The sequence below is a fragment of the Pecten maximus genome, chromosome 1, assembly GCF_902652985.1.
Source record: "Pecten maximus chromosome 1, xPecMax1.1, whole genome shotgun sequence".
In the NCBI taxonomy this organism is placed as follows: domain Eukaryota; kingdom Metazoa; phylum Mollusca; class Bivalvia; order Pectinida; family Pectinidae; genus Pecten; species Pecten maximus.
Window position 1 is genome coordinate 38,427,989 of NC_047015.1, and position 23,199 is coordinate 38,451,187.

General features: G+C 33.7%; 1 protein-coding gene across 1 annotated transcript; it reads right to left on the reverse strand.

Annotated features, from left to right (window-relative positions):
* Positions 1-1,552: 1,552 nt before the first annotated feature.
* Positions 1,553-23,165, reverse strand: LOC117332941 (carboxypeptidase E-like). Its single transcript, XM_033892026.1, has 9 exons — positions 22,826-23,165; positions 21,985-22,193; positions 14,144-14,293; positions 12,510-12,673; positions 10,052-10,188; positions 9,076-9,209; positions 7,354-7,489; positions 6,750-6,919; positions 1,553-6,123 (listed from the first exon to the last, which is right to left on the reverse strand). The coding sequence occupies exons 1-9, from the start codon at positions 23,037-23,039 to the stop codon at positions 5,998-6,000; spliced, it is 1,440 nt and encodes a 479-aa protein (XP_033747917.1). The 5' UTR covers positions 23,040-23,165; the 3' UTR covers positions 1,553-5,997.
* Positions 23,166-23,199: the final 34 nt, after the last annotated feature.

Sequence of the window (23,199 nt, forward strand, 5' to 3'; positions counted from 1 at the left end):
TTTGAAAAAAATTGTCAGCATGGGATGACAGTTTGATGGCATGCACATGTTGGCCCTGACTGACCCCCAGGGGCTGATGGGCGGGGCTAAAAAGGGCCAAATTGACTGAAATTTCACAAATTTTCTTCTGTACTCTCAGCTATGATAGAATCAAATACACTTCATAGATGGCTGGGTTTGAAGGTTCTTTACCAAAATTGTGAATTTCATGACCCTGGGGTCTCAAGTTTGCCCCTGGGGCGGGGCTAAACTTTACTATAGTGTATATAGGGAAATCACATTTTTGACTTTTATTTGTTTTATTTCTATTGTAATTCATTCTAATTTTGTAAACATTGTCAGCAAGGGATGACAGTTTGATGGCATGCACATGTTGGCCCTGACTGACCCCAGGGGCTGATGGACGGGGCTATAAAGGGTCAAATTGACTGAAATTTCAAAAATCTTCTCCTCAAGACTGGAATAAGGTGGAATCAAATACTCTTTATAATTTGATGGGTCTTATGGTGCTTTAACAAGCATGGAATGAAAGTTTGATAATATGCATATGTTGGCCCTGACTGACCCCTATGGGCTGATGGCATGGGGGGGGGGGGGGGGCAAAAAGGGTCAATCAAATAAACTGAAATATTTCAAATCTCAGGTGACCGTTAAGGCCCATGGGCCTCTTGTTAAATAAAAAATAACCAATGCAAAACCCATTACATGTGAAGCATGTTGTTGATCCTGTTTGGCCCCTCTGACCTTGAAGAAAATGTATACCACTCTACACAAGGTTTCTGCTGGGAAAACTTGGGAAGAAGATTCTGGACGTTTCTAACACAATGTGACCATAGAAATAGGTCAAGGTAATTGGTGTAAAAAAATGTCATGTCCTACCATATCAGAAACCTACTGGCCATAGATGAGTGCTGTGGGTATTTTACAACTTGCGAAGAACAGCAAATGAATTTGGCACCTGTGATCTTGAAAATAGGTACTTGATGTCAACATATCAGCCCTCTGGAACTTGAGATGATTCTTAAAATTTTTAAACACTGTGACCTCAAACATAGTTCAAAGTCACTTATATGAGGAAACTTTCATGTACTCTTCCCCGATGGTCTTCCTGGCCAAATATTAGTTGCTTATAGTTTTCTAGAAGAAGTTAAAGTTAATGGACAAATTACTTGCATCTCGCACTAATAACCAAGAGTCTCAGAGATGTGATATTTGGCCTGTACCATTTAGAATGAATGACTTTCCAGATCACAAGAGTCAAACATGCTAAAACCTTCTTAACAAACACCTGTAACATCCTTGGATAAAAGGCTACCAAGTGTGTTCAAATAAATTACTTTGACAAAATTTCCATGTCACAAGTTTCCAATAGTTAACCTTTAAAGACTTCTTAATCACCAAGAGGTCCAGAGACCTGAAAATGGGCCTGTAGCATGCTTGGATGAAGGGCAACTAGGTTTGTTCAAAAGGATGACCTTTATCTACTTCAAGGTCACAGGGGTAAATAAAGATTTTACAAAAGAAATTTTCAAGAAACAAACCAACACAAATGTCTGCACTAACGAGATTTTATTACATATCACAGACGATATAACACGACTACTGAAACAAAACAATAAAATTATAAAATTTAAATATTTAGATTGTTCCTTCGGATGTAAGCTCTCACAGTATTAAAATGATGTAAAACACTTGTTCTGAACACTATTTGGTTGTCTTTGTAAAGGTCAATGCAGCACTTCTCTTCTCTCTACAATTATAATATTGTGTTCTTCATTCTTTGGTAACACTAGTATATTAGAGATAGTCTAACCCTTACATGTGCTGATACATCAATTATATTTTGGTGGGTTATTTATAAACAATATATTCACATAATCTTTGAGGAATCATTTGATTTTAAGTGAAGACAATAAAATGTCAACACATTGGAGATGTCATCTTAAAAAATTGTGGACAGGCGTCGGATTTAAGTACGGTAATAAACTGGTGGACATAAATAAAGTTAAGATAGTCACATTGATTTTTCTCTAGGAATATCTAGGTCCTTTCTGTTCATATCATTTGTTCTTGATTTAATGAGTTTACATTGTATTTCGTGCAACATGTCTGTTTTGTCATTTGTTCAAAAGTGTAATGCTAACAAATTTGGTCGATCAGGGAAAGACTGGTTTTCAGTTGAGATGATTTGGTTTAAATCTTTCGGTAAAAATGCAAAATGTAAATTTCTCGATGGATGTACTTATTAAAGCTTTAGGTGAAAATAATTGCAAAGTAGGATATTTATAAAAAAAGTCTTTTCATGACATGTGACTCAAAACACTATTGTGTGATAAAACTATACCTAACAGTATTGATGATTTTTGTTTTCTTTTATCAGTGTATTATTCGAAATAATATGAAATTCAAAATCTGATCAATAATATCCTGAACCAAATTATGAAACAACTGACAGGTAAAAAAATATATTGTTTGACCCCTATTGAATTGCACCATTATTCAAGGGTAAAAATTGTGCCTATATATAAGCCTGAATAGAAATCAATCTGTGCAGGTAGATGTTTGGGATGTCTTCAAAAATCTTCAATTTGCCATATTGACAATAGTTGGGGAATTGCCATAACATTTTTTTTCAAAGGTTCAGATTTTCAACACTGAATAAATGGCTATCTACCTGTGATATTGGACATTTTTCATTAAAAAAATCAGTTTCATGATTGAGGACAGTCCCACAACTTGTGTATAATATATAAAGAATATATAAAACTATATCAATCTACTACTTCAAAGTTCATCACTTGACAACACTGACAGTCATGCATTTGTTCATCAACTCTAAACAACCAGTTATATCACTTAAATTTAAAACAACATTCACCAGGAATATCATTATAGTGTACAAGGATGTAATGTTTCCACATTCACCAGCTACAAGGAATGTGACAATTCCTAAATAATTGAACTGTTGTTTGTAACTTCATTAAAATACAATTTAGTAATTTCACTTTGGAAATTAAGTGACCTTTACATACAATGAAGCAATAGAATTATGTCAAAAGTTGCATTTCAAATTTTGTAAGAAGGCCATGGCCTTACATTTCTTAGCAACTGGACCAGGACTTTTCATCACTAATAGCATCATATAGAGACAGTGATTTTCAAAATATTTTAAATCAATTCAAACTTATTTGACTTTTTTGCCGAATTGAATATTTTTTACATTGATTGCAAAGGAACTCTTAGAAATCAAATCTAATCCAGTAGTAAACAATAATAAAACAATTACATTACAATAGCCAACGAAATGGTGAATGTTCTGTTTCTAAATAAAGTCAGATTATTCCTGACCTACCTGTGCTGCTTTTTCAGAAACAATAATGTATTCGACCTAATAAGTACAGTACACTTACACAAACACAAAAGGGGTGGGCTTGATAAAACAATGTAAAGAGACAAATTTCTGTGAGAATGGGTGACAACTGTTTTCTTCATTTACATACTTTTATACACTGTATTATGAAAACGATTTCATCTTTGGTCAAAAGACTGAAGATTATTTTAGCAGATCAGTGAAGTTAGGAACTATTTATATGTTTAATTACGACACCCATCCACTTTTCCCAAAAAAGGTGGGGTTTTGCTTATAGGGACAGGTGTGCTTATTAGGTCGAACATGGTAACAATAATTCTACAAACTGCAGTCTATACCACAGCTGGATAATGAAATAACAGGTGTGATTATTGCACTTGTTTTGAACATATTACAACCTCAGGATTTTTTCATAACAACTCTATATCCATATAACAACCATTCTATGCATGATAATGTTATTCATTTTAACATGCAAAAATGTAGATTTGCCATCAATCTTATAAGACGTTCAAAAAGTGTGTTTGTAATACATGTATATTACAAAGATTTAACATGTCAATGTTTAACACATCTTACAATATCATTTAAATAATAGTTTTCATAACATCTTTACACAGGTATGAAATATACCAAACAACAATCACGATAATGTATGCCAATAGACATCGCAAAATTGATTTTAAATACAATGGATTTACTGCTGATCAGAAACAGTTAGGAAAGATTTAAAAGATAGACCCTGTAAAAATTGAATATAAAACAATGTCTATCACAAGAGGCCTATTGGCCTTAACGGTCACCTGTGTTCTGAAATATTTCTGTCAATTTAGCCCTTCTTAGCCCCGCCCATCCACCGCTGGTAGTCAGTTAGAGCCATCATGTGCATACCATTGAACTGCCATCCCATCTGAACATTCTAACCAAGATTGTATTATCTCCAATGGCAATTAAACAAATCATGCTCAAAGATGTTATATCCTTAAATAAACTCTAGTAAAGTTTACCTCCTCCCCAGGGGCAAACATGAAACCCCTGGTCATGAAATTCACAATATTGATTAAACACCTTAAGAGCCTTCCTTTATGAAGATTATTTGATTCTATCTTATCTGGGTATTGAAAAGGAGATTTTTGCCCCACCCCTCAGGCCTCTGGGGGTGGAGATCATATAATTCACAATCTTAGTTGACCTTTGGCCATTGGAGGTTTCTGGCCATTTGAGATTTCTGCAAAATTTCATTGAAATTAGTACATGGGTTTAATAGAAGTCGAAAATTTAAATTAGTTCAGGGCAAACGATGCATTTCAGACAAAATGTGATAAGAATAAAGTTCTTCTCAGGTGACCTTAAAATTAAATTATTGGAATTTATACAACATAAGTTTATTCTAAAATAAGATAAAGCTATCAAAACACCACCCTCATCAAGAGAGACAGTGTATTTATGAGATTTGACTAGTCACCCCTTACTGCGGGTATCAATAAATGGCAATCTTCAATATTAACATTTCAATAATATTTGAAATATAACAAGTAACGTTTAAGATCTCTATGACATAAATAATATTGTCCTGTGAGATTCCCTACCAAGATGTATTCCCCTTTTAAATAAATTCTATAACTGAACCACCCCATCTTTTGGGGGAATGTTTTTTGTTGGTATTTTTAATGCACCGGGCAATATATTTACCATTAACCAGGATAACTATCATTTAATTACCATATACATTTTACCAGTGTAATGTTTACGATGGGTAATACAATTAATTTCCCTCATTCTTTAGAAAGAAAAGGGGAGATAACTCCACAAGTTACCCCTAATTTTAACTCCATCTAAATAAATTTATCTAGCATGCAATTGAGGATTATTACTGAATATATTTATTTTCCCTATTACCCTAGTACTAATTAGACTTCCCTTCTACCACAAAAATAATTACTACTGATGTGTTAGTTCTTTTATAAATGAAAATCCAGTAAAAAATGCCATTTTACCATAGAAAGGGAATGTTACATATGTACCTCAGTAATGTTCCGTTACTATGTATTGTCTGTATTGTCATAGGCTTTCATGAAATAAAGCAAAAAGGAAAATTACATCAATCTTGAAAGAAATCTGAGTCCATTCCTTAATGCAGAAACCTTGAAGAGGTTTTAAACTTAAAAGGGTCTTTCAGACATACTGCATATGTGATTATTAATGATGTTCAAATTATGATAACTTCTCAACAAATAAAATTCAAATAATGTTTTTTTTTGTTGCTGTTTAAGATAGAAACTGGTGGAATGTATTTGTGGTGGAATTCTAGTTCTTTTGATTGATTTCATGAAAGTCATAAGTGACAAATCTGAAGATATTTTCCAACTTCTATCCATGCAAACCACACGAAACATGTTTTTTTGATGTGACTAGTTAGGCATGGATGATTTCTGTTTAATTTTGAAAATATTTCCAGATCTGTACTCGAACAACCAGTTAAGCAAACATAATTCATGTTTGATGTAGCCTTTTTCCAGGATGACAAAACTTTTCATGGTTTATATTTATATAATACCATACGATTTCTATTAAAAACAGACTTAACAATAGCTCAGGTTGTGCCTGTGCTGTTTTCAAGGCTTGAGTTAACCTTGGTCCTGGCGATTTTGGAGGACTCTTTGTAGACGTCGGAGGTAGTCAGCATACTCAGATTCCTTGTATTTATTGCTTAGGCCAGTTCTTCCACTGCCTAGTTTCTCAAAATTCATTTCCTACAAGCAAATGAAAAGATTAAAATACCACATGACACACACTTCTTTGCGATATCTGATATTTAACTCACTTTATCTTATATTTCACACTTGCCTCCAGTCTTTCCTTAGATAGTGTTGCCAAATAATATTAATAAGCCATTTTAACCATCTAAATTACCCTATTTGTTGATAAATGTCTAAAACTTAAAGAAATACGTGATGACTTTCGTGAAAATTGGAGCATTTCTATTTTTTTTTGTCAAATTATCGTATTCGAATAACCGAAAAATACGACTTTTCCAACCCAATTAAACAAATTTTTTTAACATGATTTAAGAGAAAATGGTTTTGGTTTTTGAAATTTTACCCAATTAAACGAAATACCTGATTAAGCGTTACCCGATTAACTGGAATGTACTGTATATATATATATAGTGAGAAAAAAGTTTGGTGTCCATGTGGAGTGGGTTGTAAGATATATATACAGGTAACACATTTATATCAACCAGTTTTATCCATATATAATGTACATGACAACTCGGGAAATTTCAAATTAAGACATGTGGTAATTTGATTCTGTTCTGTGCATCTTCTCACCATTACCAAAACAAACTTCAGTAGTTTAAGAGATCAGTAGTATTTACCGTGTTTCCATTTGATGTCTCTGGCATCAGAATGAAGTCTAATTTTAAAGCTTCATTGAGAGGATGGTTTTTCACAATCACTTTCTGTTTCTGGCTGGTATATCCCGGTTTTTCAGCGACAATCATGTAGGTTCCGTCAACAAGCAGACGATAGTAGTCCCCATCCTTGACTGAAACCACACAAAAGTAACACCATTTATTGTCATGGAATGTGCCTTGGTGGCTATGAGATTACACTTAAGTACATGTAAAGAAGAGGTACGTAGGTAATCATATAATAACATGTACATTGATTGGAATTATGCAACACCTATTTTTTTTCTATTAGGGCCATGATTTTATCTATCATTAGAAATCAATATAATTATATACTAGTTGTACCATTAAGCCACGAAGAACCACAGATACCAGACTTATTTATCATTTGCAAATGTACCTCTCCTGGTATCACTAACAGAGCACTTCTGTGAATTTGTTCCTAGTATACACACACCCCGGTATGCCATCACCATGTACTACTGTTACTATCACTTTCAGGTCAAATATACATACTGAGGCACTAACACTGTTATAGAACTTCTGTAGAAGTTGTTTTAATACTTACAGGTGGTGATGTCGTGTGCTATGTACGTCCTGCCTTCCCTTGTTTCTGGCGTCTTTTTGAAAACTTTAATAGTTACATCCCTCAGTGGTTTCATGGTTACACCATCTTTCACTACTCCCTTCACTCCAATGTGGATCTTAAATAAACAGAATATTTTTTTGGTAAATTTTGGTAAACACATGTGAAGTTGTGTTCAAACTATATTCAGCGTAAGTATGGTTTTGCATAGTAAAGTATTGATATACTATGCAATGTGTTTATGATAACCTTTATTGAAAAGTTTAAAAATGTTACTGCTTTCTCATTAATTCCAATTTGTAATGAAATATATTATATTGATAACAATAAAAAGATTTAGTATCATACTTGTACCTTATTGGTAAACAGTTTAAAATGACAACATGAAAATGTATACAAGCAGAAAAAAGAAACGCAAATTCAGTATTTCTAATTTAACTTTCGGACATGTGGGCTGAATTCACAAATGTTCTTCAGTTAAAATTCAGTTGAGTGACCCAGCTCACTACTGCATGTTCAGCAGAGTTTTCAAGAAAGTGCCCATCCAGGTTATCACCATATGTACAGATCAATTACACAACATTTCTATTCCAAGCATTGTACAGCAAAATGCCATGATTGAGTGAAGTCGATAGGGGTAGGGCAATCGCTCTGATAATTGTATGCAGAGGCATTTGTAACATCATGTAGCCCAGTGAGATGGCGTACATGAGACAATAATATCCCGTCTACTTGGCATCTCAGAGCCACATGGAAATTGGGTGACTGTCCGACGAGCGGAGGCCTGCGCATTATGTTGCGACATCAGGATAGAGGCAAACGTCTCTCATACCATGGTAACCAATTTCAGACAGGGACGTCAAATTCATGAGAGTTTCATTTAAGGCCACGCTGTCCTTATGTTGGTCTGCTGCTTATGCAGAGAGAACACCAACATTAAATGCAGTGGCTGCTTGCACATGCAGATATTCTTGTTTCGTTTGGCCCATTCGAGACATGTGTTGCTCATTGACAAGTCACGCTTTACCCTTTACAGGTCAGATGGATGACAATGTGTCTATCGACGTCGTGGTGAGTGATAATCTGACCCTTGCATAATAGAAAGCAACAGATTTGGGGGAGGGTCTGTTATGGTATGGGCAGGGATATCATTACATTACGTGGCAGAAAGACAATGCGAGGTCCCATGCCACAAGGGTTTGCCAGGACTTTCTGGCTCACAACAACGTTCCAATTATGGATTGGCTACCATACTGTCCAGATATGTCCCCAATCAAGCATTTGTAGGACAAGCTAGACAGGAGGGTTAGGACGTGCGTCAACGTCCTATATAATGTCGCCCAACTCACACAGGATCTTATTCAGGAGTGGAATAACATCCCTCAAAGGGCAATAAACACCTTTATGGGGTCAATGTTAAGGAGAGTAAGAGCAGCGACTGAATCAGGAAACTGTGAAGGGTACCCTTGTTTTAACGGTATTCATGCAAACATCGACTGTGATAGGACAACAAAAATCATCAAAATGTTTTCAGTAATGATGAAATAATTGAAAAACCCACACCATGTGCACATCATCAAAGAAGCATGTAAAATAATAACTATCAAAAAGGAACTTTCGTTTCTTTTTTCTGCAAGTAATTTTCTATTTCTTTTTCTACAAAAATATTAATGATATTAATTTATAACATTAAATTTCCCTAACCTGCAACATAAAGTTGACTAGTGATTCCTTGTTCTGTATCCAATATTTGGCTTCGTCCTTGGGAAACTTGTCACAACCAAGCTCCACAGTAATCTCAAAACAGTTGCTTGCTGCATAGTTGAAGTCCTGCATACCTACAGTCAAAAGTAATATGAGAATAATGATATGTTATCGAGGCATCTCAAGTGATACAAATCCCCTTGCAATTCAACATTGACCAATATGCAAGAACAGTTGGTTATAACTGACTAATCACAACGTCGTTAAGGAAAACACTGCTTACCAGTAATATGATAACAAGAGATAAAAGTTGTAAGAGTTAGAAGTTACAGAACTATATATATCCCATGATTCATTCAAGAGATCATAGTTGTGAACAAGTTCACAAAGTTTTAGGACAATCATATATAATTAATGAAGTTGGTAGAGTGAGGACATCAAACATTTATTTATAGTAGTAAACTAGCAGCTAGAAGCCATCTCAAGTTTGACCCCAGGAGATTTAAACCCAAATTTACCTAGTCATCTTAAGTTTGACCCCAGGAGATTTAAACCCAAATTCACCTGAGAGATGACAGATGTGAGTAGTGTATGGAGTTCCAGAATTATGAGAAAATTCATTCAGTTGGTACAGTGAGGATATCAGAAATTTATTTATAGTAACAGTGGCCCCTATTTCAATATCTGGAGGAACCTGAACTTGTACAAGAGATGATGGCTGTAAGTGTACTACGTTTCTAATTAGGACATCAGGTAATTAATTAAGTCTGTTGAGTATTGACATCAAAATTCTATATATAGTAACAATGACCTCATGTTTGACCCTAGGTGATTGATATGCAAACTTGTACTGAAAAAAGAAATGTGTTACACTGTTAAACTTTACCTCCAGCAACAGAATATCAAGTGAACCTACTGATTAATGATCAACTAGCCACAGGATTCACACACTAGTTGTATCCATGTTAAACTTTACCTCCAGCTACAGAATACCAGGCTGCTCCGTTGGTGATCCCTCCCTGTTTGGCGAAGTCATCGTCACCAGACATGTCACATGTGGGATGGTCTTTTGCCATCAGAGTGTGGTAAAGGGAATAACTGAGAGCCAGGTACCTGTAAAATTGTATCAATATGCTACAGCATTTTGTGGACATTTTACTAAAATATTAAATTATTTTGAATAGACACTGATGATCCCATGTGATTTTTGACCGTATGATACTAAAAAGTTTATTGCTATATATTTACATGCAAGATGCAAAACTTCCAACTCAGAAGTGAAGCTTCTTTTTTTCCTCAATGTGGTTTTTTACCACATAATTGGTCTGTTATCCAGAGAGTTTACCTATGTAACATTTTTGCATCTGTCACTACTGTAGTGTTATATACCCTTTGGTGCTTTTCATTTGCTGTACATGAGCTATTCAGAAATTGATTTTGATGTCATAACACAGACAATGAAATGATATCCTGAATTGTCTCCACTTAAGCCTGCCATATTTTGGCTTTGAAAGCTGTCAAAATTGAAAATTTCTGAGCTTGCAGAAATACAAAAACTTTTTTTCACTAAATCTCAAACTAAATCTCAAATGAAACTCATTTAAGATTCTATATACCAGTATATTTCCCATGGTCATATAAAATGATCAGCATCAAATCAGATTTACAGGTGTACAAATGGAAATACTTTAAAAGTCTAACAGATGTTTTTAGAAACTCTGTGTTCATCACTCCAGTGGAGTTGTATGAATTGCTGTATACCTTTTTAAAAAAATTTATGTTTTACTAATATATTTGATCAAAACTGTGTTATATAAATACAAAATATCATGTCTGTGGCATATAAACATAAAATATCATGTCTGTGTGATATAAACATAAAATATCCTGTCTGTGTGATATAAATATAAAATATGTCTGTGTGTGATATAAACATAAAATATCATGTCTGTGTGGTATAAATATAAAATATCATGTCTGTGTGGTATAAATATAAAATATCATGTCTGTGTGATATAAACATAAAATATCCTGTCTGTGTGATAGAAATATATAATATCATGTCTGTGTGATATAAATATAAAATATCATGTCTGTGTGATATAAATATAAAATATCATGTCTGTGTGGTATAAATATAAAATATCATGTCTGTGTGATATAAATATAAAATATCATGTCTGTGTGGTATAAATATAAAATATCATGTCTGTGTGGTATAAATATAAAATATCATGTCTGTGTGGTATAAATATAAAATATCATGTCTGTGGCATATAGATATAAAATATCATGTCTGTGTGATATAAATATAAAATATCCTGTCTGTGTGATATAAATATAAAATATCATGTCTGTGGCATATAGATATAAAATATCATGTCCGTGGCATATAAACATAAAATATCATGTCTGTGTGATATGAATATATAATATCATGTCTGTGTGATATAAATATAAAATATCATGTCCGTGGCATATAAACATAAAATATCATGTCTGTGTGATATAGATATAAAATATCATGTCTGTGTGATATAAACATAAAATATCCTGTCTGTGTGATATAAATATATAATATCATGTCTGTGTGATATAAATATAAAATATCATGTCTGTGTGATATAAATATATAATATCATGTCTGTGTGATATAAATATAAAATATCATGTCTGTGTGGTATAAATATATAATATCCTGTCTGTGTGATATAAATATAAAATATCATGTTGGTGTGATATAAATATAAAATATCATGTCTGTGTGGTATAAATATAAAATATCATGTCTGTGTGATATAAACATAAAATATCCTGTCTGTGTGATATAAATATATAATATCATGTCTGTGTGATATAAATATAAAATATCATGTCTGTGTGGTATAAATATATAATATCCTGTCTGTGTGATATAAATATAAAATATCATATCTGTGTGATATAAATATAAAATATCATGTCTGTGTGATATAAATATAAAATATCATGTCTGTGTGATATCAATATGAAATATTATGTCTGTGTGATATCAATATATAATATCTTGTCTTTGCGATATGAATATAAAATATCATGTATGTGTAATATGTCAGAGAAATCTCAAAACAGTAGTGAAGTATTTGTTTTTATCATCTAGGTTCTAGGTTTATAAAATGTACATAATACTTTGGTATTGTCGTACACTACAATGAGGTAAATCATCTATCTTGTCCGTTATGTAGAAACTTGGCTTTGAAAATGCAACAGCCATAAAATGGAGTTCTCTTTTTTTTCCTTTATATGTATATTAAAAGCATGCCTACACCTGTTTAGACCTTATATAAGGGCTAAACAGAATTTCTAGCTTTGTGTTTCTTATATATTCTATCAAAATTCATAGCTAACTATCACCAGAAATTTTGTAAGTTACCCAAACGGAGTATATACTGTACCTGAAAGTTTCGTCATCTGGTGCCCCTGCATACTTCGATACTCCCCTGAGCAAGCTCTCATCAAAAGGATAGTTAGCTACCAGGTCCCCACCATGCAGATTAGCCGATAGTACAAAAGGGTTCTCCATGATGTAACGAATTAGTTCTTTTGTCTCTGGCTGCAGCTGCAATAACAACAATAATCATGATTTAATTTTGCCTCTATTGAAGTGAAAGTGTGATAACATCAGATGTCAGTCCCAGTGACATGCGAAACCTCTCTCCTTAAAAAGTTGCACCTCAATATTTTATATACATGTATTCGTAATTTTGTATCACTTATACTTTACAATTGTGTCATTTCCTGAATTAAACAGAATTTCCATGTACCAACCTGCCAGATCACTGATATCTAAAAACAAGTGACCTTTTAATTACTACCCCTCTATATGACATAATGTTCCCCTCTCCCAGATAATATTGGTACTGTAGCTTTCTTATACATTTGTATTTGATACTAATTTTATTAATTTACTTGCCCAATCTTTATTCAGACATAAACTGATGCTTTCTGAGTGAGAATTTACAAATAACATCAGATATGTAATGCCATACCTATATTATGTTGCTTACCCTATGGCATGTGATAGGATAAATCCCTATTGGCTATATATATATATATATATATACTACAGTCAGTTATATACATTTTTACCACTGAAACATCAAAAATTATTCATTCTATAAATGAGATATTTTTAATACGTTATTTTATATGACATCATATATGATGTAAGATAGAATACATAACTTATAACGTCACAATTTGGCATACATTTGTGAGCCGTTGTCATGCACTCGTGAAAAATATCAAAATATTAGCCCCACTCTTTGAAATATATTTGGTATTACTGAAGACAATGTTAGATATCCTCTCTATACACCATAGCCACCTGTCATACTGATCACAATGTACTAATCAATAATTGTATCTACATATGGAAAGCAATCAAACACTCCCTCATATCTGTTATACAGCCTTCCGTCAGATATGACACTAATGCTTCTTGTATATATATGGGAACGGTTAACAATCTGCCATATGGTCAGATACAACTATAATGGCGGCTATTTATAATGAGATAATTCCTGTCGAACAGAGATTTCCTTGGCCATAAAAAACCAATCTATTGTGGTGGTTGAGGATATAGTAAAAAGGTTTCATTGTTATATCTGTTTATGTAATGCCGACAGATATACAGCATTAGAATATATAATGTCATCCAATAGTATTGAGTAGAGAAACCATTCTGGTCAGTAAAACAACAATTTTAAATGACTTTCCATTCAAGTGGCATAAACTCATAATTAAGATAAACCTATCTTAGGGAGCAATCCTCGCAGAGATGGGAAATGTGTCATGGTTTTATTTAAGAATATATACATTTCTGCCATGATGAAAGATAAACATGTACATTTGTATATGTTAAAATGGAAGTCTGTTTTTTCTGTTTTTAAACTGTAAAATATAGGACAATATTTTCTTGTTTTCAAAAGCTATACAATCTCAATGTATATTAACTAAATATTTCAATATTCAGGAGTTTAAGATGACTTTTTGTATTAAAGTCATGATATTCTGTTTCACAACTTACATTTGGAGTTTTCAAAGCCTCTTTTTCATTTTCTACATGGTTGTTAGGCCCATTCCTCTGACGGATAACCCTGTCTAAATCTGGGAAGTTTCTGTTCAAGTCCACATTGTGTGCATTTGCCCGTCCTTTGAGCCAGTCATGTTGACCATTCTGAAAGTGAAAATTTTCTATTCAAATTTGATGGTTAAATCTTAAATAATAACGCCATATATTCGCCTGGAACATTTTTATAGTGATGGAGACACGGAAAAGTTGACATGTGGAATTCTTACTTATGTATCATACATTATAAAGAGAAAATCACATAAGGTTATTAGAGTATTCTACTAAGATATAAAGGATACAAGAATACATATCGTCTACTGCCCCTCCCCTTTAAACCCTTAAAATAGTAACAGTGGAACCATGACCTTAACCCAAAAACCTTGAACTCAATTTGTGTGAAATTTGATCAAAATCCCTGAAGGAATGAAGCTGCTTGAGCACTTTGCATGCCTGATAATTGGTGGTACGTATGTAGGTACAAGATGGTAGGGGGCTATGTTGAGGTTAGTGTACAAATAAATAAGTTATAAAATGGATCATTTATAACATGTCACGTTCTTATTTGATAACAATTAAAATCATTCAGTGACCAATTTTTGTTTTATGTGTGTTTGTGTTTATTCAAAACAGAAATATATCACTGCCTATCCTGTTACACCCTTTAATTAAAATTCAGTAGATTTAATACTTCAAGTTGCTACTATCAATGAACTTTTAGGCAAGCCCTCAATACATTTTATATAATCCAGGGTATGTGAGACCAGGCTGTACATGTGTTAAAAGCAAAGTAAGCAGCTAGCAGGGGATCACATATAAGTGCACACGTGACCTTTGACTTTTAACCAAAATCATATCAGGTGTTGAACTAGATGGTGTGAATATGAACTAAATCTATCCAGCTGGGGTTCAAGCGATACCTTACACAAACTTGGATGTATGCATGCACGGATGTATTGACAAATTAACATAGCGATTACCTATTGTACTATATGTATCCTTCTTCATTGCAAGTATAACAATAGGTTGAAGCTGCACTGAATTGTATTATATTTTGATACATGCCTTAATTCTATACATGAGTGTAATATACTGCTTTTGTTATCACCACCTTAACATGGAAAGTTCTTGTTCATATTATATTTGGGCATTTGACAACATGTCTTCATTTCATTTGTATGTCCTAATTATATAAATACATGCACCATTCTAAAAATTATCATGAATAATTGCACCAGGTCTGTTCAGAATGTATCTAATTCTGTTTCAAAATTATCAAATAATTTTTTTTTTAATTAATCTATTGAATTTGGGTTTGTGCGCCCCTTCCCCCTCCCCCTTTTTTTTGGTTATATTTCAACATTTGTTTACAGGTCAAGCTAATTTTCATCCTTTCTGGATTTCCACACTCTAACATCACTGAAGAGTCCCAAAAGGACAAAAATAATTTGACATATACTATATTGCTGAATTTACATCTAAATATACAGACCATTTCCTTTGTCTTTTGTACTATTCATTATATGTGTTGTTGGGTTTGCCACAGATGCTGCCCTAATATTACCCTACACACTATTTGAATACAATTGCAAGAATTTTACCACATCACCAAGACTAGAAAGTCACAAATACTACTAAGACTAGAGGGTCACCAACATTAGAGGGTTACCAAGACTGGAGGGCCACCAATACCAGAGGATTACCAATACTAGAGGGTCACCAATACTAGAGGGTTATCGACACTAGAGGGTTATCAACACTAGAGGGTCACCAATAATAGAGGGTTATCAACACTAGAGGACTGGTGTATTCCTGATCTAATTAACACAAAGGATTCTGTGTTTCTTTTCAGAAAACTTCTGCAGGGTAATCGTGTCTACCAGGTAAATGTGATATTGTGACTATTTATACAATGAGAGCCCTTAGTAGCCGTAAGTCACGAACTCTTTGTTGTGAAATGTACCTATAGGCAAATGTGTACACAGACACATTAAAGTAAAAGTACTCCGACCTAAAAATACAAATATATGATAATACATGACACCTAACAATAACTTACTACTTATAGTATGAATAGAGAACACTGGTAAGTTTATAGAGCACATTTAAACCTAAGGACACCTCCAGCATTACAAATAACAAGTATTGCTATATACAGTAAACATATCAAAGTCCCTATTTGTCATTTGGATTTTAATAATAATATGTCTGTAAAAATATGTTTGGTCATATATGTATGGGACTTTTATATATAATTGATCATAAAGAAAGAAATCGGTTTTTATCTGAACTTGTACAATATATTAAGTTACTGGCTGATCACACTGTGTCATACATAAAATACAAAATGGGATATTGTAGCTATCTTTAATATCCAAAAAGTTCGAACTATGACATGCACATCAACATCCTTCTTGATCCTGGCATTCTAAACTAATGACTGATCATCAATTGCAATTTTCAAGAGCATCCTATCATGATCAGTAGATCTTAATAAATAGCATAACAAGAATTATTTATGGGTTAATTACTTTCAAATCTTTTACCAGAAGTGACTATCGGATATTAATTTTATTTCAATTTATGTATAATTAATGATATGGATATACAGGCATAGGACCTAACACCAAGATACAAAATATATGAATATATGGATGAGGGTTTCTTGGATAAAGAGCTTTGCAGTGCTATCACTCTCGTTTTGGGACATCTGAGTATAATAATAAATTATGAAATAACAAAATATGTAACCTTCATTTTCTCCTTTTTTGCAGGCCCAAATGAACCCTTTCAATATCACTATCATACAATAGATAATACATGTACCAGTGTATGCATTTTATACATTATTTACTTGAGATAGGCACACACATCCTCTGCATGAAGTCTTCTTTACATGTTGCTTATATCATGAGAAGGAATTAAATGTGGCTTATGTAAGGAATAATTTGGTCAGATATGGCATAGGGACAGTTCTGTCATCTACAACATTTTCTTGTTTGTTTTACACACAAAATAAAATTCTTCCTGTTTTTGTCATCAAATTATCAAATTTTCAAATTACTACTCACTCCAAAACCTGAACACAACTTGTAAATATTAATGATAATAATGTTTGTTTTCTTTACATGAACTGACATACACATCAAACAATTGATTAGGTGTCTGATCCTGAATATCACACCCCCTCTCTTTACCAGGATGTACGTGGACTGTTGTCAGGACTACAGCCAGGCTGCGTGGGTAGAAGATTGCCAGGCTTGTAACTATTGCTTCTATTGATTATTGAGTTAGATTATAATCAGATCAGTGCCATAGAGTCAGTATATACTGAACATACACACACCCACCCACTGATGACAAGGATTTAACAAGAAGGCATAATTTTGTTTCTATACTTTCAGCAATATATTATGTGTGATTATGATTTAAAATCAAAATTGGGAAAAAAAACAAAAAACAAAAAAGAATCATTGACTGATGATGTAGAATGGGATATTGAAAGCTTACCTACTGTGTCAAGTCAGAATTTGTTGGACTAAATATATATACATGTATATTATATAGCTACTATAATTACACACTGTAACAATGAGTAGATTTGTAGGCGTAATTTTATTTCCAAATGTTTTGTCATATCCGGGAGAGCTGTGCATGTGTTATTTATTAAAAGATGAGAAGATCAAAAGCATTGAATTATTTTTACGCAACACGTAAAATGAAAATAGATTTATATAATAGATATATTATGAGAATGTCCAATATATCTAGATATTATTAACACTACAGCACGCCACCGAACCAGTATAATGATCTGGGATGATACACAAACCTTATTCACCTTTACACGTGGTGAGAGTGTACGCAAACTTTATTGATCTGCTTTATATATATGAACTGGTGCATAATCACCCGAAATGAAACCATTTGTCCAAGTATGTATACATATGGTGTCCAAATATATGATCGATTGTGACAAGTTTTGCACACATGTTATACTAATTAGCTAATATTCTTTCATTTATCATTACGTCGGTTAATTCTGACGAAACTTTACTACAGATTTCTTACTCAATTAATTGGTCAAACACCACAAACAAGTGATACTTGATGAACTTTATAAATTGAAACACCACTACCACATATGTAATAACCTAAACTTCAATTTAGGACAACTGCAATCTGTCATAACTTCCTTACACTATTAAAACCAGCAAAAGTGTTAAAATGAAATTCCCTCCGATATAATGTGTATGTGCTAACATTTCTCCAAAGATCCAACTCCAAGGTGACAACAACAAATACCAACAGGCCAGGTCATCTAAAATACATTCTAAAATATTCTAAAAATTCTAAAATACTTCCCAATATAGATCTACAATGCTTCCCACATGTACAATAGGCATATATATCAAGATACAAATCTACAATACATCATTAATAACAAAATGCCCAGAGACCTCAGATTACACTAATAGATGATGTTTTGTTTTTCAACCAACATTTAACACATTTGACCTATGACTTGGAAATCAGATCAAGGTTATTCATTAGAACAAACTTTGTACCGAAGCCCTTCATTCAAACATGATACTGGCCCAATATCATGATCCTGAGCCTCTTTGGTATTGAGAAGAAGTTGTTCAAAAATTTCAACATATTCGACCCCCTGTGCCCTTGAAAGTAGGTCAAGGTCATTCATTGGAACAAACTTGGTAACCCTTCATCCCAGCATGCTACTGGCCAAATAGTATGACACTTCTTGGTTATTAGAATAAGTTGAAAATGTAAATCGTATGGACAACACATGGCAATGGAAAAAAGGTGATTACAATAGGTCACTTGAGATTTCATCTCAGGTGATTTGAAAAAACTGAATGTAATTTCTGACCATCAAACAGGTCAGTATGTCGCTATGAACTGATTTGCCAAGGCCAGCTCACTACCTGTGCCTCTCATGATAATACAGATGTGCCAACTTTGAACTATTGGATTTTTTGGATTGGAATGCTTAATAAATAAGGTGTCTCGAATCCCCTCGCTTATACAGGTATTAATTTAACATTGACCAATACATAGCAAAAGATGTAAGAGTTGAATCACAATATTGCTCAGGAAAATAGGCCAAAAAAGTAAATCTATATTAAACTATCAATAAAATGTAAGTTGATGTTCATTATGTTATCGAACAGACCAATGTTTTATTGTTTAAGGGGAGGGAGGTGTTAAACTGTTATGATTACAAATATATCGAATGCTGCATTTCATTTTGAAAGGGCTTCAACATTCAAAATGTTCTGGTATTATGTAGCTCTTTGTTTATTTGTTCATCTGCTGGGTTTATTGACCCATGAACAACCTGGGCCATTTTGTGGCAGAATCTCTTTGTAGTGGCTGGAAGCTACCTCAATGAAAAACATACGGGAGGCCCGTCGTATTCCATCCAGAGCAATTACGGTAAAGTATCTTGCCCAAGGACACAACCATGACAGCCGGACTAGCCCATTTCTCAGTTTTCTGAGAGACACCAAAAACACAGGTAAGGATCATTGAACCACTCACAACATGGCTGGTGCTCTAATTGACTCGGTTATCGGAGCCTCGTTATGTAGTTAACATTTTACCAATTATAGTTATGCATATGTACTAAAAGAACCTCATTTAAATCTGCACAGTTCACGATGATATAGTAAGCTTTCTGCATTAGCCCCTTTATACAAATAAGACATAATAAACCAGACATCGGTTTATTTTACCAGCAACTGTGTACATAGGTCATGCACACTATATCCTTTTTATAGTACTGAATAAATAGTTTTAGATTTACCTTCACTTCCAATTTCCTATTATTAGTCCCTTAATCCAAGCTTAAGGATGCTTTATTGCTCAAATGTAGTAAAAATTCCTTCAATATTACTTAAAAAGTATGATATGAAAGATTTATACAGTTGACCTGATCCCTCTGACCAAGATGGTTGCAAATTCAATTTGTGAAATATGAGTATCATTGTAAAAGCTATTAAGAAAAAAAATTAGAAAAATGTCAAACAATTTTGGACTACCATATTTCAAAGAAAAGACCACCCTTAACATAAAGTGAAGACAGAAAATTTGCACTTAATGACTTTTAAACCATTATCTACAATCAGGCTAGGTACAGATTTCAATAAAATGTTGGTTCCAACGTAGCATTTAATACAAAAAATGCTGCATATTACTGTATCTATTATCTATAGATAGTTTATCTGTATGTGTACTGAGTTGATTACACTATAGCTACCTGATGTTGTAATAAATGATATCCAAGCTGTTAGCTTGACAAAAATTTCCAGATTGCAAAGACTCTAGCTTCCCATTTTAATCCTTGGCAGGCTGCAATGAAATGTCTATCTCTTCATTTATCTACGGTAAACCTCCGATTAATTCGAACACGCGGATAGTTCGAACACACATTTTTTTCTAGAAAAACAGTAATTTTTTAGCTGGTAATAGTTCGAACTCTGGCTGTTTATAACAGACACCATTTCGCATAGTTCGAACTTGTCAAATGAAGAACGTAAAGTAAAATTTTTTCCGGCAAACTCCATTGAAAGCTCGCGACAACCCGGCCCAGATGACCGGCCCATAAAAAATGCCAAGATTTAAATTTGATCAACAAGCATGTTTAGGTTATTAGATTGTATGCGTGATCATTAGAATGCGTCTGTGATTTAATATATGCCACATATTTTAGCGTTAATTTAGTTTTTGTTACATTGCAAAATACACCACGCACGAGACAGCTGATTGCAAATGTAGGCCCCGACAATGTATAAATAACATGCGATATTTGTATTTGTGCTGTGTATGGCAAACTAAGAAATCGTCCGTGAATTTTCACATATAACTAGTGTTAACTTAGCATTATGATTATTTAATTGTGACTGGACATCTCTTAAGTACTGCCAATCAAAGTATTACCTGAAAACCTGCGACCTCACACTAGGTAAGCATGCTACGCGAGGTGTTGCTTGCGGTATAGTTGAAAGGATCGGCTGCCCGATCGTGCTGAGTGACGTGAAAAGCATTCATATCCAGTCAAAACAATCCACAGGTGTCCCAATTAGTGATGGATAATTTTGCAGGTATCAACTATGCTTGGTAGATAATATGACTGGGCATATTTAAAAGGAGACATGTTGATGTTCTGACCTAATTTTACCAACATATATCGCCTATTTTTACAGTAGTGCTTTCGTAAACGCAACAGGTTATGTAGACTGCTTTTGATGTATTTAAGAGACCATTTATTATATTAATAATATAGCGATAGTTTCTCATTCAGATAAAAAAATATAACCATGCAAAGATTATACTGAACAAATGTTTAACTTTTGTGTCACAAATGAAACGTGTACGGTACTGTTTTGGGGCCTACTGTAGCTACGCATTGCCCGAGCGGCTTCGCGCAATAACCATCATAGTTATCGCGAAATGAAGAACGTTAACGATTAATTAACATTGAATTAAATGAAATACTGTACTATCATTTTACTTACTTGTAAATGTGCCATTGTTCAGGCCGACGTTATTACGTATCCGATTTACAATGGATGTGTTTGTGTCTAATGATTTTACTCTGCCGAGATTTTCGCCGATATTGACTCGAAAAGTTCGAACTCGCGCTTATTTTCTGAAGCATAATTTCGAATAATTCGAACAGGTTCGTCAATATTTATTTAATTTTGTTCGAACAAACCGGAGGTTTACCGTATTCATTTTTTTTGCTTTGATTGTTCAATGAAATAACTTTTTTTTACCTTTTCTAGTGGACTTTTATTAGCTGCCTCCCATCCGTCTGGGTTCATGGTAGGCATGAGATGAATGCGAGTGTGTTGGATGAGCCAGGTGATTGTCTTGTTGCCCTTTTTATACTCCTCACACATGTACATACCAAGCTTCAGAAGCATTTCACGTCCTACCACCTCATTTCCATGCATGTTTGCCACATACTTAAACTCTGGCACACCTGCAATAGATAATATTATGTTAATACATTATAGAGGTACACATACGTACAGTAGCACCTGAATCTGAATAAATTTTAGAGGCAGCTACACAAGTTCAATGTCATACCTCTTTTAGATTGAACATGTATCAATTAGGGACAAGCATTTAAATAAAAAAAAAAAACAAACAAAAAACCCCAGAATTTGAAAACTACGGAGTCTAACAGACTACTTATATATGGAAAAGTTGAAAGCAATATGTGAAGGATTGAAGAACATGTTTTTTTTATACTAGTACTTAAAAAATGTTTTCGGAAAAAATCTTTAGCCTGACAGTCAATGAGGGTATGTAAAAATGTTATTTTGAAACTTGTCTGTCTGCATTTAATTATTTCTCATGTTTAAAGAGGCCTAATGGGCCTGATCTATTCATATATACCACACACTGACACAGGCTAAAACACAGGCACTTGACACGTTCCTTTCACTCAGAATGAAAAATTAACCCGTTTTATGCCCCTGAGAGCTAAATCCTACCTTAGGACATAAAATGTGTGAAATACACATGTATGTATTCATATATATATATATATATAGTATTTATATAAAATTTCAGACAGAAGAATTTCACTATATAAAATTGTTACTTTACCTATCACATGTTTTCCTGGGGAGGTAGAGAATTCTATCACTTTCAGAGGGCGATGCTGGACAGAATCACCAACGGAGTAGATACGGGTGATGTCTGGGCAAGCTGTGTTGATTTCATCCAGTGCTTCACCAACCTCCTTGGTATTGTGGTTTTTCACCTCAAACCCAAGACATAATGCCGGTACGATCACCAGCAAAATGCTTAGTTTAAGCATGTCAACTGTCGTTGTTTTAAATAGAAGCCGTCCTTTGTAAGATAGAAGTGTATAACAGATAAATTAACAATTCAATATGTTACCGTTCTGGTCACTGTCAACGAGCACCTGCTGCTGTTATGTTTATACCGGGATGACGTAGGTTTGACGTCAAATGGAG

Excerpts from the sequence above, each read along its gene's own strand:
- LOC117332941 (XM_033892026.1), bottom strand. The coding sequence starts at position 23,039 with ATGCTTAAACTAAGCATTTTGCTGGTGATCGTACCGGCATTATGTCTT. Across the intron at positions 12,674-14,143 it reads AGGCTTTGAAAACTCCAAAT|CTGCAGCCAGAGACAAAAGA; the intron begins GTAAGTTGTGAA and ends TTGTTATTGCAG. Across the intron at positions 10,189-12,509 it reads CCAGATGACGAAACTTTCAG|GTACCTGGCTCTCAGTTATT; the intron begins GTACAGTATATA and ends ACAATTTTACAG.